At 43.3% G+C, this 13,479-nt stretch overlaps 1 protein-coding gene across 1 annotated transcript in view; it reads left to right on the plus strand.

Moving 5' to 3' along the window:
• Positions 1–13,479, plus strand: part of adgrl1a (adhesion G protein-coupled receptor L1a) — a 370,320-nt gene that overhangs the window by 312,864 nt on the left and 43,977 nt on the right. The window contains exons 13-16 of the mRNA XM_060942476.1: positions 7,505–7,624; positions 9,987–10,071; positions 10,150–10,270; positions 12,134–12,307. Of these exons, the coding sequence (XP_060798459.1) occupies positions 7,505–7,624; positions 9,987–10,071; positions 10,150–10,270; positions 12,134–12,307 (500 nt within the window). The remainder of the gene's footprint in view (positions 1–7,504; positions 7,625–9,986; positions 10,072–10,149; positions 10,271–12,133; positions 12,308–13,479) is intronic.

The following is a 13,479-nucleotide window of genomic DNA, read 5'->3' on the forward strand; positions in this document are numbered from 1 at the left end:
CGTAAAGACTAGTTTTCGATGCTACCGACTCATCTCACAACCGATTCGAAAAACTAAGGCTGGGCATACACTGTGCGATTTTTGACCCGATTTTGACACGATTTTCACTCGTGCGACTATTTTGGAGATCGGGCCGATTTTTGGCTCAATCGTGCATCTCGGATGGTGTAGTATACATGGGGTAACGACAAGCGATTAACACCTCACGACCTCCTCCCGATCGATCGGATGAAAATCAAACCTGTTTGAAATCCTGGTCGCCCCTCGTGAGGCTATCGCACTGTTGAAGCAGTGTCACGAGCCGATTTACCTCAACCTGTCACACTGCACATGCGCGAACACAGATACGGAAGAGAAAACAAACACTGAGCAGCACTTCCGGTCTCCTTTTCTTCTTCACGTTTAGAGATGGGATTTATGGCTCTTTGATGGGATCCGCATCTTTGTGATCCGTTCTTTGAAAAGGGCCGTTCAAAAGACTGGCTCATTTGGCTCTTTTTTAAAATATTTATTCAGTTTTAAGAAGACAGCGTCTAAAGAAGCCAGATCCCTCTGCTTAGACCAGACCTGGGCATTTTCCGGCCCGCAGGCCGCATCCGGCCCGCGGGTTCATTCTGACCGGCCCGCGTAAGGTTAATGAGAAATGACAAAATAAACGTATTTTCTAATTTTACCTCATGCATGGACTGAATGTGCATTACTTTTATTTTGAAGTTGTGTTCAACAAAAACGCAATGCGCGCGACATGAAAATGACATGAAATCCCACGAAACCTAATCCCGCGATAACTACTTCCGTAATTTGTCCAGACCAACCACAAACTTGTACGTCATCCTTCAAACGGTCCAGCCAATCACATAGTGTGACGTCACCAGCAGGCGCCGGAGCCGATCTCCGGCGAAAAGCACCAAATGAGGTGATTAGACTACAAATGTGGGCATCATTATTATAATATGATGTATTTTGCTTGATATTTGGAGTAGAAAGACAATATTGTGGTGTCTTTATTGTGTTTTGGGGTGAATGTGACCTGAAAAAAAAAATGGTACAAACGTTCACATTTTGTTAACCATTGTTTTGGGAAATTTGATTGAATAAATGATGTTTTTTTGTAAGGCAACCTCGTTTTTTCCCCATACTCTTACCAGTCTTAGCAGTTTGTAAGAACAATGTTATTTATTGCTTTATATAAAGAAATACAATTAATATTATGCAGAATTTAGTTCAGCCTTTTGGTCCGGCCCTCCACTAAATTTTCTGTTTCTCATGTGGCCCCATGGAAAAAATAATTGCCCACCCCTGGCTTAGACAGTGACATCAATATTTCTGGACATACCTTTTATATAAAGCAACCTAGACTTACATTATTGTAACCCCTAAACGCTCATAAATAACCATTAAAAAACAATGAGGGCTTCAATGAATGTCCATGCAGAACGGCTTTTCTGTAAAAAAAAAAAAAAAAAGAACCCACTCAAGAACATAGTTACCAAGAACGCAAGAATATTTTATAGAAAAACACTTGTTTTACAAAAATATTTAAGTCTGAGATACAAAATAGATACAACTAGACAAACAGATAAATAAATAAAATACACAAAAATAGAACAAACAAAATGACGATAGAATAAATTAAATGAACGTCCGTGCAAAGTAGTTTTCCCACAATATTATCATTAATATCACACAACAACATTATAAACTATCTGAAACACAGTACAGAAAAAGAGCGACAGAAAGAACGGCTCCCCCAGCTCGAGACTCGGTTCTCATCGTTCATGCCTAGGAGCCGTTCAAAAGAATCGGTTCGTGAACGTCACAACACTATTCACGTTGCAGTTCCGGATACAAGAATCTGGAAGTATGGAAGTACAGTGTGAGCAGTCAGATCGCATCCGAGCATCAGATCGTATAGTGTGAGAACAGGAATCGTAAGCTGCGTGCTGTTTACCCCTGCGATTCACTCGTACAGTGTGAGCAGCAGCTAAATACCATGATTGAAAAAATCGCACAGTGTCTGCCCAGCCTAATCGGGAGCCAGACTGATCGGCGAGAGTCGCTAGCAATAGCCAATCATATCTTTCGCATATAACACGTGACATCATTAAACACAATTTCTAGCGTGAGAAATACATGTTGGTAGCACCTAATGCAGGTCTCATCTCATCTCATTATCTCTAGCCGCTTTATCCTTCTACAGGGTCGCAGGCAAGCTGGAGCCTATCCCAGCTGACTACGGGCGAAAGGCGGGGTACACCCTGGACAAATCGCCAGGTCATCACAGGGCTGACACATAGACACAGACAACCATTCACACTCACATTCACACCTACGCTCAATTTAGAGTCACCAGTTAACCTAACCTGCATGTCTTTGGACTGTGGGGGAAACCGGAGCACCCGGAGGAAACCCACGCGGACATGGGGAGAACATGCAAACTCCACACAGAAAGGCCCTCGCCGGCCACGGGGCTCGAACCCGGACCTTCTTGCTGTGAGGCGACAGCGCTAACCACTACACCACCGTGCCGCCTCAGCCTAGATAGTGCGCTACATATTCCATGTTGTGTCATTTGTAATTCAGCCTGTAGCATCTTCAAGTGTTGGATTTAACAGTAACTATATCCAATAGCCAATCACAAAGCTATTAAGTTGTCACGTGTCGCTTCAATCGCGACTGCACTCGTCAACGGTCGGGGGATATGTGCGTGCCCTGTGGATCGCCGTAGTGTGCGGCTAGCTTAAGTCCATGCTTAATCTGGCTTCTGCAGTAAACAAAGGTCGCACGTTTGACGTCAGGGCAGATTTGTTGTCATTTTTTTTTGGCGCAGATTGTGACGTTCTAAAACGCAAACCTCCGGTTATCTCTGTCCACACGAAAAGGCATACACGGAGTTTTCAAAAATCTTCACTTTGCCCGGAGTTTTTTTAAATATTCGTTTTTGATGTGTTTTCATGTGGATGACAGGCCAAAACGTAGAAAAATATCTTCGATTTAGCAGATACCCGGCTACGTGTGGACGGGGTCTCAGTCAGTCGAACACTGACAAATCTACAGTTCTCAAGAAAAGTCACTGAGTTCCACCAGCATCTATTTATTTATTTTTTTGTTTATTTATTTAATACCAAGCTCAAGACATGCCCCTGTATACTGCAGTATCTCTCTCTCTCTCTCTCTCTCTCTCTCTCTGTAACGCGGCTGTAACAAATCAGACGCTCGCGGATTGTGAATGAACTCATGGTTTTAATGAGCACACTGGAAAAAGACAATGTACAAGAGCCAGGTCAGGTCAATAACGAGAGATCCAAAACAGTAACGAGGGCGAGACAAATTGTGGTCAGGAAACGGGCAAGAGTCCAAGAACCGGGAATCACAAAAACCCAGGCAATCTAAACACAAGGGCTAGGCAAATCGTAATCGGAAGCCATGCGAGGATCGAGAAACCAGGAAGCAAGAGAAACGAGCAAACAAGCCCAAGGGCTAGGCGAAATGAGAAAAAAAAACTAAGGCAAAAAGAGTTATACACAGGAATACGATCAGTGTAATAACGCTCAGTAGGCTCACAAAACGTACAGGCAATACTGTGCGATGAACAAAACAAACAAAGGGGTATAAATACAAACGGAAACAAAAAGGTACAGGTGATGGTGATTAGAACTCGGGGGAGCGGCTCCGAGGAAGTGGCTCCGGGTTGGCTGATGGAGTGCACGTGGCAGTGACTGGTGTGTGAAGGGGATTGTGGGAAATGGAGTCCTGAGTGTTGGGTGAGCCTGGGAGCGTGACTCTCTCTCTCTCTCTTTCTTTGTCTGTCTCTCTCTCTCTTCCTCTGTATCTCTCTGTCTGTCTGTCTGTCTTTCTCTTTCTCTGTCTGTCTGTCTCTCTCTCTCTTCCTCTCTCTCTGTCTGTATGTTTGTATCTCTGTCTGTATGTCTGTCTCTCTCTCCCTCTATCTGTCTCTCTCTCTTCCTCTCTCTCTGTATGTCTCTCTCTCTCTATCTTTCTTTGTATGTCTACCTGTCTGTTTGTCTCTCTCTCTCTTTCTTTGTCTGTCTCTCTCTCTCTTCCTCTGTATCTGTCTGTCTGTCTCTCTCTCTCTCTCTCTCTCTCTCTCTCTCTCTCACAGTGTGTACTCTACAGCAACCAGAGATCTTAGGCAACCTTTAATAATAATAATAATAATAATAATAATAATAATACCATTATTACTGTTGTCAATAATAACAATAATAATAATAATAATAATAATAATAACTGTATTGTTGTTGTTGTTCATATTATTATTATTATTATTATTATTGTTGATGATGATGATGATGATGATGTTGTTAATAATAATCATAATCTCATCTCATCTCATCTCATCTCATTATCTCTAGCCGCTTTATCCTGTTCTACAGGGTCGCAGGCGAGCTGGAGCCTATCCCAGCTGACTACGGGTGAAAGGCGGGGTACACCCTGGACAAGTCGCCAGGTCATCACAGGGCTGACACATAGACACAGACAACCATTCACACTCACATTCACACCTACGCTCAATTTAGAGTCACCAGTTAACCTAACCTGCATGTCTTTGGACTGTGGGGGAAACCGGAGCACCCGGAGGAAACCCACGCGGACACGGGGAGAACATGCAAACTCCACACAGAAAGGCCCTCGCCGACCCCGGGGCTCGAACCCAGGACCTTCTTGCTGTGAGGCGACAGCGCTAACCACTACACCAAATAATCATAATAATAATAATAAAATTGTTTTTGTTAATTATAACAATAACAACATCAACAACGATAATAATAATAAATGTATTGTTATTGTTGTTGATATTATTATTATTATTGATGATGATGATGATGATGATGTTAAAGGACCCATGGCATGGTGGTTTGTTGATGCTTTAAACGGGCTCGTGGAGGTTTCCGGATGTTATATCCGCAGCCTTTCTCGAAATGAACCCTCGGCACGTAGATATAGCCTCCTGGGAGAAAGCCCCATTTCAGCGCTTTTCCCAGTGCGTCGTTTTGCTAATGAGAAGCAGGAGGCGGGGAAGGGTAGAGGGTGGGGGCGGGTCTTATCATTAATATTCATGACATGCAAATGTGTTACCTCTGATTGGCTAACAGCACTGTGACGCTACCTCCAGTGGGTCAGAACAAGCGGATGTGGGTGTCTTACTATGGCGAGAGAGAAGGAACAAACCGCGAAGGGAAAAATACCGCGCGCTGACGTCATTAAGGTGTGACGCGAGGAAATAAAATAAATTCAACAAATGTTTGGGTTTTTACTGAACAAACAAACAAAGAAAATGAACGAGTGACTTAAAAAAAAAAAGAATGTGGGTGTCTTTGTAAAAACTGTTTTGATTGGCTATTATAACAGAGCATGCTGCATGCTTTTTGGTTTTGTAGCGCAGAGTACCTGGCTAACTGCAGGAAGCGGTTAGCTGCACAGCTAATGTAGCCATTGCAAGGCTAACGTGGCACCGATTTTAAAACACGGCAAAATGACTTAACAGTTATACACTTACTTGTTCGGTGTTTGTGGCTGATGCAGCAGGGATGCTTGGTACGGACCCAGGCTTCAGTGACAGTTGATGTGCAAAACCTGCCCTGTACTGTCCCAAGTTGTGGAAACATTCATCAGGAAAATGCTTCCGACAAACATACACCATCTTAGGTAGACTCGACGGCGTATTATTGAAGTAAATAAAATTAAGCCACTGCGTCTTCAGGGGCTCTCCCGTCGGCAGTAAAAACAGACTCTTTTCTGTGTTGTCACATCCATGTACAGTGCAATTTCCATGTTTGGTGGCAACTTTTGAGCTGGGTGGGGCAATCCATACAGTGGGTGGGAATCCGGGGGGGGGGCGTGGGGATCATCTCCCTTGCTGACGTAGTAAAGGGAAGAGTTTATCAACGCGCCGTTTTGACGCGCCATTCTCAAATGTTGGGCATAGTTTGGTTTACACATTATGAAATTTCTAGCCACTGGGGTGACTTAAGAAGGTCAGAGGAACTCATTTTAACGTTAAAAAACCTCAGAAAGTGAAAATTTCATGCCATGGGACCTTTAATAATAATAATAATAATAATAATAATAATAATAATAAAGAACAATATCATTGTTGTTTTTATTAATTATAACAATAACATCAGCAATAATAATAATAATAATAATAATAATAATAATACATTATTATTTTTGTTGTTGCTATTGTTGATGATGATGATAAAAATAAAAAACAATAACAATAATATTATTGCTGTTTTTGTTAATTATAACAATAACATCAACAACAACAACAACAATACTACTACTACTACTACTACTACTACTACTACTACTAATAATAATAATAATAATTATTATTATTATTATTATATGATTAAATGCATGTGAGCAAATGAAAAAACAACAACAACTAAATATAGAAGAATTTATCCTGAATTACTCAACTTGAGATTATAACAGAATAATTACATCATATATAATTTAATTTTTTTGTTATTAAGGTGGTTTGTTATTGTATTAAAAATGATCTAATTTCTTGAAGCAGGTGAAATGAGCTCCCAGTAATAAGCTTCCATTTGGAATAAACAAATTCGCCCAATAAGGTTATGTAAAAAGAAATAAAATGACAAAAATGAATTTGTCATAATTATTTCTTTATGAAATTATATTTTAATGAGGAATATTACCCAGGGTTATTGTACTGTATATTCAGAATGCTGTGCTGTGTGTGTGTGTGTGTGTGTGTGTGTGTGTGTGTGTGTGTGTGTGTGTGTGTGTGCGCGCTGTATTTTTAGTGTGTGTACACGGTGTGAGTGCACTTCAAAAAGGGACTTGGTTCGTTTTTTTGTGTGTTTTATTCCGGTCCTTTCAGCTTTGATGAGACTTCAGACCACTTCTTGTTCTTGCCCACAACTGCCACTTCCACCCACAAAGGCATCAATTAAAGCGTAAAAGGGACACGAATGGAACAGATCCTCCACTCTTTTCTTCCTCTAATGCATATTCAGCTGCTTAATGTTCTTACTCTGGCATGACACCGCATTAACTTCTGTTTTTACATATTTATTTATTTATTTATTTGTTTGTTTGTTTGTTTTATTTTACAAACTGAAGAATCTTTATGTGCGTGAGTCAGTCACTCAGCCATTTCCTCTTCTGAGAAATGAGACTTTATTTGTTTTTCATGTGTTTGTTTATTTTAACCTGTGATGACGGTTTGTAGGTGTTTATGTGCCTCGAGGTTGCTTGCGCAGAATGCAGTCGGTTCTACAGACACGTCTCTCCAACAGTGAAATCTCTGTTCTTCCTGTCTCCAGTGTGTCCACTTCTGAGCTGGAGCAGAGACGTCCCTGTCCAGGGTCACAGACAGCGTTCATCATTCACTGTGTTACACAGCGAGGGTGAGAAATGGAGAGTGCAGTGTTTAAACTCTAACACACTCTGTGTGTGTGTGTGTGTGTGTGTGTGTGTGTGTGTGTGTGTGTGTGTGTGTGTGTAGATCTGGAGGTTCACATACTGAACACAGACATGGATTCTCAGGACTTGGCGTTCCCTCAGAGGAGCTCTGAGAGCAGCATCCTACTGCCAGCTTCCACCGTCAAACAGTACAGCCGCAATGGTGAGTCACATGACTCTCTCTCTCTCTCTCTCTCTCTCTGTAGCTCTCTCTGTCTGTCTGTATCTCTCTCTCTCTCTGTCTGTATGTCTCTCTCTCTCTCTCTCTCTTCCTCTCTCTCTCTGTCTGTGTGTCTGTCTCTCTCTTTCTCTTCCTCTCTGTATGTCTGTCTGTCTCACTCTATCTTTCTTTGTATGTCTACCTGTCTATCTGTCTCTCTCTCTTTCTTTGTCTGTCTCTCTCTCTCTCTTCCTCTGTATCTCTCTGTCTGTCTGTCTGTCTCTTTCTCTGTCTGTCTGTCTGTCTGTCTGTCTGTCTCTCTTCCTCTCTCTCTGTCTGTATGTTTGTATCTCTGTCTGTATGTCTGTCTCTCTCTCCCTCTGTCTGTCTCTCTCTCTCTTCCTCTCTCTCTGTATGTCTGTCTGTCTCTCTCTATCTTTCTTTGTGTCTACCTGTCTGTTTGTCTCTCTCTCTCTCTCTCTTTCTTTGTCTGTCTCTCTCTCGTCCTCTGTATCTCTCTGTCTGTCTGTCTCTCTCTCTCGCTGTCTCTCTCTCTCTGTATGTCTCTCTCTCTTCCTCTCTCTGTCTGTATGTCTGTATCTCTCTCTCTGTCTGTATGTCTGTCTCTCTCTCTGTCTGTCTCTCTCTCTTCCTCTCTCTCTGTATGTCTGTCTGTCTCTCTCTCTCTTTCCTTGTCTGTCTGTCTGTCTGTCTGTCTCTCTCTGTATCTCTCTTTCTGTCTGTCTCTCTCTGTATCTCTGTATCTCTCTCTGTATCTCTGTCTGTCTGTCTCTCTCTGTGTCTGTCTGTCTGTCTCTCTCTCTCTCTCTCTCTCTCTCTCTCTCACACACACACACACACACACACACACACACACACACACTTGTCGTATCATCACAGTGTGTCCTGCTGATCCATCCTGGTCCTTCTCATAAACACGGTGATGAATACACTGACTTGTGTCACTCAGCTCAGAGTCGTAGCTTTTAAAAGTCACACTCACAGTCCCCTCGTCTCTCGTCTCTCGTCTCCTGCAGGTGTTTATTAGTTTCCCCCTGGACCAATATGTCTAACTTTACTCACAAAGAGCTCGAGAAAGAGCTCAGGAGCTGTAGTGTGTGTGTGTCATGTAAAAAAAGCTCACACTGCGTTCTGTGTTCATACACACTCACGTAAAGAAGAGCACGAAGAAGGTCAGTTATTTAACCACCGAGATTTAACACTGAGATCGGATCTCACTTCAGCTTTCGAGGAGCACAGATTGAATTAACGACGTGGAATTCGTCCCATGATTTTAGAAAAGAGGAGGAATGATTCGTAATGTCGATGACTGAATCGTATCAAGTTTTTGTCTGATTTTCATTCGAGTCAGCATGGAGTTCAGGCCAGTCCCCAAATTCTCCTCATGATCTTCAGTCCACTCCCTGAGTCTGTGAAGCTCGTGCTCCTGGTTTGCTCCTTTATTTTTTTTTTAAAGTTAAATGCATGGCGTTATTGATTTTTAAGCAGCGCACGTGTGGGGGTTGTTTCAGAGCCGCGCACCATCAACACCGAGAACACCAACAACACTGACACCTTTCAAGGCAGGAAGCTTGGGCACCATGGTAACCAAGCAATAAGGCTTGTAATGCGAGCGCAGTCTTTGAGACGTGCTGCAGTTCAGAAACCTTCATCGTGAGCATCTTTGAAGAAAATAGCGAAATATATTAGCATGTCTAAGAGACATGTGATTGGCTTTGGGGTAAAAGAGGCGAGCGAGACAGAGGCGTAATTCTCATCAAACCGCGAGAGCCTCTGATGGCCAATCGTGTGTGTGTGTGTGCGCGCACGCCCTCCCTTACGAGTGCTCGCTGCAGCTTAGCGCAATTCCCAGTCTGCTTTACGCACTCATTGGCTGATAATGACGGTCTAATCAGATTAACAAAAAGCGCTGAGACAATTCTTTTCCTGATGGTTTTTTAACGGCGGTGTTAATAGAATCGCCGAGGATGCGTGTAGATTACTATCATTTCAAGGGCCGGCGGAGCCATCTCAGCTCTTTCCGTTCTCCGTCTCCGCGCCATCTTATTCTCTTCCATGTCTCCTCTCCTGCGTCTCTTTCGTTCAACTCTTCGTCCGTTTCGTCAGAGAGACGAGAGACGGATTCGAATAATTGAAACAAAAGCCTATGAAATATTCATCGAGAATAATAAAAGAAAGCAGCGAGTGCCGGAGGATGAACGCGTCCTCAGCTGCTGTGTTCGTTTCCTCTCGTTGTGGGTTTTTTTTCCCTCCAGAATTCAAAATTAAACGGTCCATTTCATCAGTCATCTTATTCCCTTCCTCCTGTCAATCCTTCACACTGTCTCTCTCTCTCTCTCTCTAGGTCAGGTGAAGGTTGTCTTTTTGCTTTATAAGAATTTGGGCTTGTTCCTGTCCACCGAGAACGCCACTGTGAAGATGGAGGTGGAGCCAGGGCCAGGGATGGGGACAGGGACAGGGACGGGGCCAGGACCAGGACCGGGACCAGGACCGGGACCAGGACCGGGACCAGGACCTGGGGGGCGGAGCTTAGTTGTCAATTCGCATGTCATTGCCGCATCCATCAACAAAGAGTCAACCCGAGTGTTTCTGACTGTGCCTGTGGTGTTCACCTTGAGACACCTGCAGGTACACACACACACACACACACACACACACCAAGCTAAATATGCTGTATGCTAACCTGAGTCCAGGTCTTTTTACAACCCCGATTCCAAAAAAGTTGGGACAAAGTACAAATTGTGAATAAAAACGGAATGCAATGATGTGGAAGTTTCAAAATTCCATATTTTATTCAGAATAGAACATAGATGACATATCAAATGTTTAAACTGAGAAAATGTATCATTTAAAGAGAAAAATTAGGTGATTTTAAATTTCATGACAACAACACATCTCAAAAAAGTTGGGACAAGGCCATGTTTCCCACTGTGAGACATCCCCTTTTCTCTTTACAACAGTCTGTAAACGTCTGGGGACTGAGGAGACAAGTTGCTCAAGTTTAGGGATAGGAATGTTAACCCATTCTTGTCTAATGTAGGATTCTAGTTGCTCAACTGTCTTAGGTCTTTTTTGTCGCATCTTCCGTTTTATGATGCGCCAAATGTTTTCTATGGGTGAAAGATCTGGACTGCAGGCTGGCCAGTTCAGTACCCGGACCCTTCTTCTACGCAGCCATGATGCTGTAATTGATGCAGTATGTGGTTTGGCATTGTCATGTTGGAAAATGCAAGGTCTTCCCTGAAAGAGACGTCGTCTGGATGGGAGCATATGTTGCTCTAGAACCTGGATATACCTTTCAGCATTGATGGTGTCTTTCCAGATGTGTAAGCTGCCCATGCCACACGCACTAATGCAACCCCATACCATCAGAGATGCAGGCTTCTGAACTGAGCGCTGATAACAACTTGGGTCGTCCTTCTCCTCTTTAGTCCGAATGACACGGCGTCCCTGATTTCCATAAAGAACTTCAAATTTTGATTCGTCTGACCACAGAACAGTTTTCCACTTTGCCACAGTCCATTTTAAATGAGCCTTGGCCCAGAGAAGACGTCTGCGCTTCTGGATCATGTTTAGATACGGCTTCTTCTTTGAACTATAGAGTTTTGGCTGGCAACAGCGGATGGCACGGTGAATTGTGTTCACAGATAATGTTCTCTGGAAATATTCCTGAGCCCATTTTGTGATTTCCAATACAGAAGCATGCCTGTATGTGATGCAGTGCCGTCTAAGGGCCCGAAGATCACGGGCACCCAGTATGGTTTTCCGGCCTTGACCCTTACGCACAGAGATTCTTCCAGATTCTCTGAATCTTTTGATGATATTATGCACTGTAGATGATGATATGTTCAAACTCTTTGCAATTTTACACTGTCGAACTCCTTTCTGATATTGCTCCACTATTTTTCGGCGCAGAATTAGGGGGATTGGTGATCCTCTTCCCATCTTTACTTCTGAGAGCCGCTGCCACTCCAAGATGCTCTTTTTATACCCAGTCATGTTAATGACCTATTGCCAATTGACCTAATGAGTTGCAATTTGGTCCTCCAGCTGTTCCTTTTTTGTACCTTTAACTTTTCCAGCCTCTTATTGCCCCTGTCCCAACTTTTTTGAGATGTGTTGCTGTCATGAAATTTCAAATGAGCCAATATTTGGCATGAAATTTCAAAATGTCTCACTTTTGACATTTGATATGTTGTCTATGTTCTATTGTGAATACAATATCAGTTTTTGAGATTTGTAAATTATTGCATTCCGTTTTTATTTACAATTTGTACTTTGTCCCAACTTTTTTGGAATCGGGGTTGTATGCCAAATCAGAAAAGCAATAACAGACTTCATGTCGGAAAATAATCAACAACATTGTAGAACCTGTGTAAAAGCGCTGGAACTGGAGACTCCTTCCATAATTATGAAATAAACATCTACTGTGTGTGTGTGTGTGTGTGTGTGTGTGTGTGTGTGTGTGTATGTGTGTGTGTGTGTGTTTAGCTGGAGAACCACTTCAGCCCAAACTGTTCGTTCTGGAACTACTCGGAGCGCTCGATGACGGGTCAGTGGTCGTCTCAGGGCTGCAAGCTGATGGACACCAACCGCACACACACCACCTGCTCCTGCTCTCATCTCACCAACTTCGCTGTTCTCATGGTGCAGCACGAGCCCAGTGTAGGTACACACACACACACACACACACGCACACAGTGCACCTGCTCTCTCTCTCAGCTTCTTTTCTTTCTCTTCTCTTCTTTTTTTTTTTGCTTGTCTTCTTGTGTTCCTCGGGAAACACTGTCATGGTTCCTGCTCCTGTTGTGCTGCTCCTCACAGAACATTTACATACCTGAAGGTTAAAACCCCACATTCTCCACACGCTGCTCGCTCCAAACACCGTTTACTGTTTAACGCTCTGAACTTCACACGAGTTCAGAATAAATCGGTGTGGAATAAGACTTTACTCTGCGTAGAGACTTTTTCCCTTCACTGCCTTGGAAAAGTCAGATATTGAGACTTTTCGCGATGTGACGCTCCGAGTGAAGAGAGCAGAGCGTCAGAGATGAGGGACGGTGGTTCGGTTGTGATGGTGCCATTATATACAGTCAAGCTGGAAAGTCTGCACACCCCTTTCACCTTCTCCATGTTTTATTACATTACAGATTTATTCTACAATAGATTGAGTTCATTTCTTGTCACAAAATTCTACACAAAATAGCCCATAATGACAAAGTGAAAGCAGGTTTTTAGAAAATGTACAATTTTATTTTACTGACAAAAATAGGTTATTTAGGGGTTACATAGGGGCGGCACGGTGGTGTAGTGGTTAGCGCTGTTGCCTCACAGCAAGAAGGTCCTGGGTTCGAGTCCCGTGGCCGGCGAGGGCCTTTCTGTGTGGAGTTTGCATGTTCTCCCCGTGTCCGCGTGGGTTTCCTCCGGGTGCTCCGGTTTCCCCCACAGTCCAAAGACATGCAGGTTAGGTTAACTGGTGACTCTAAATTGAGCGTAGGTGTGAATGTGAGTGTGAATGGTTGTCTGTGTCTATGTGTCAGCCCTGTGATGACCTGGTGACTTGTCCAGGGTGTACCCCGCCTTTTGCCCGTAGTCAGCTGGGATAGGCTCCAGCTCGCCTGCGACCCTGTAGAACAGGATAAAGCGGCTAGAGATAATGAGATGAGGGGTTACATATCTATACACACCCTTAGCCTAATACTTGGTTGATGCACCTGATGCAGCCAGGTGATGAGCAGTGCCTGGTTTCCTCCAGATGAGACACTTGGTATTCAGGCCAAAAAGTTCAAGTTTGGTTTCATCAGACCAGAGAATCTTGTTTCTCATGGTTTGAGAGT

The sequence above is a fragment of the Neoarius graeffei genome, chromosome 16 (assembly GCF_027579695.1).
Source record: "Neoarius graeffei isolate fNeoGra1 chromosome 16, fNeoGra1.pri, whole genome shotgun sequence".
Lineage (NCBI taxonomy): Eukaryota > Metazoa > Chordata > Actinopteri > Siluriformes > Ariidae > Neoarius > Neoarius graeffei.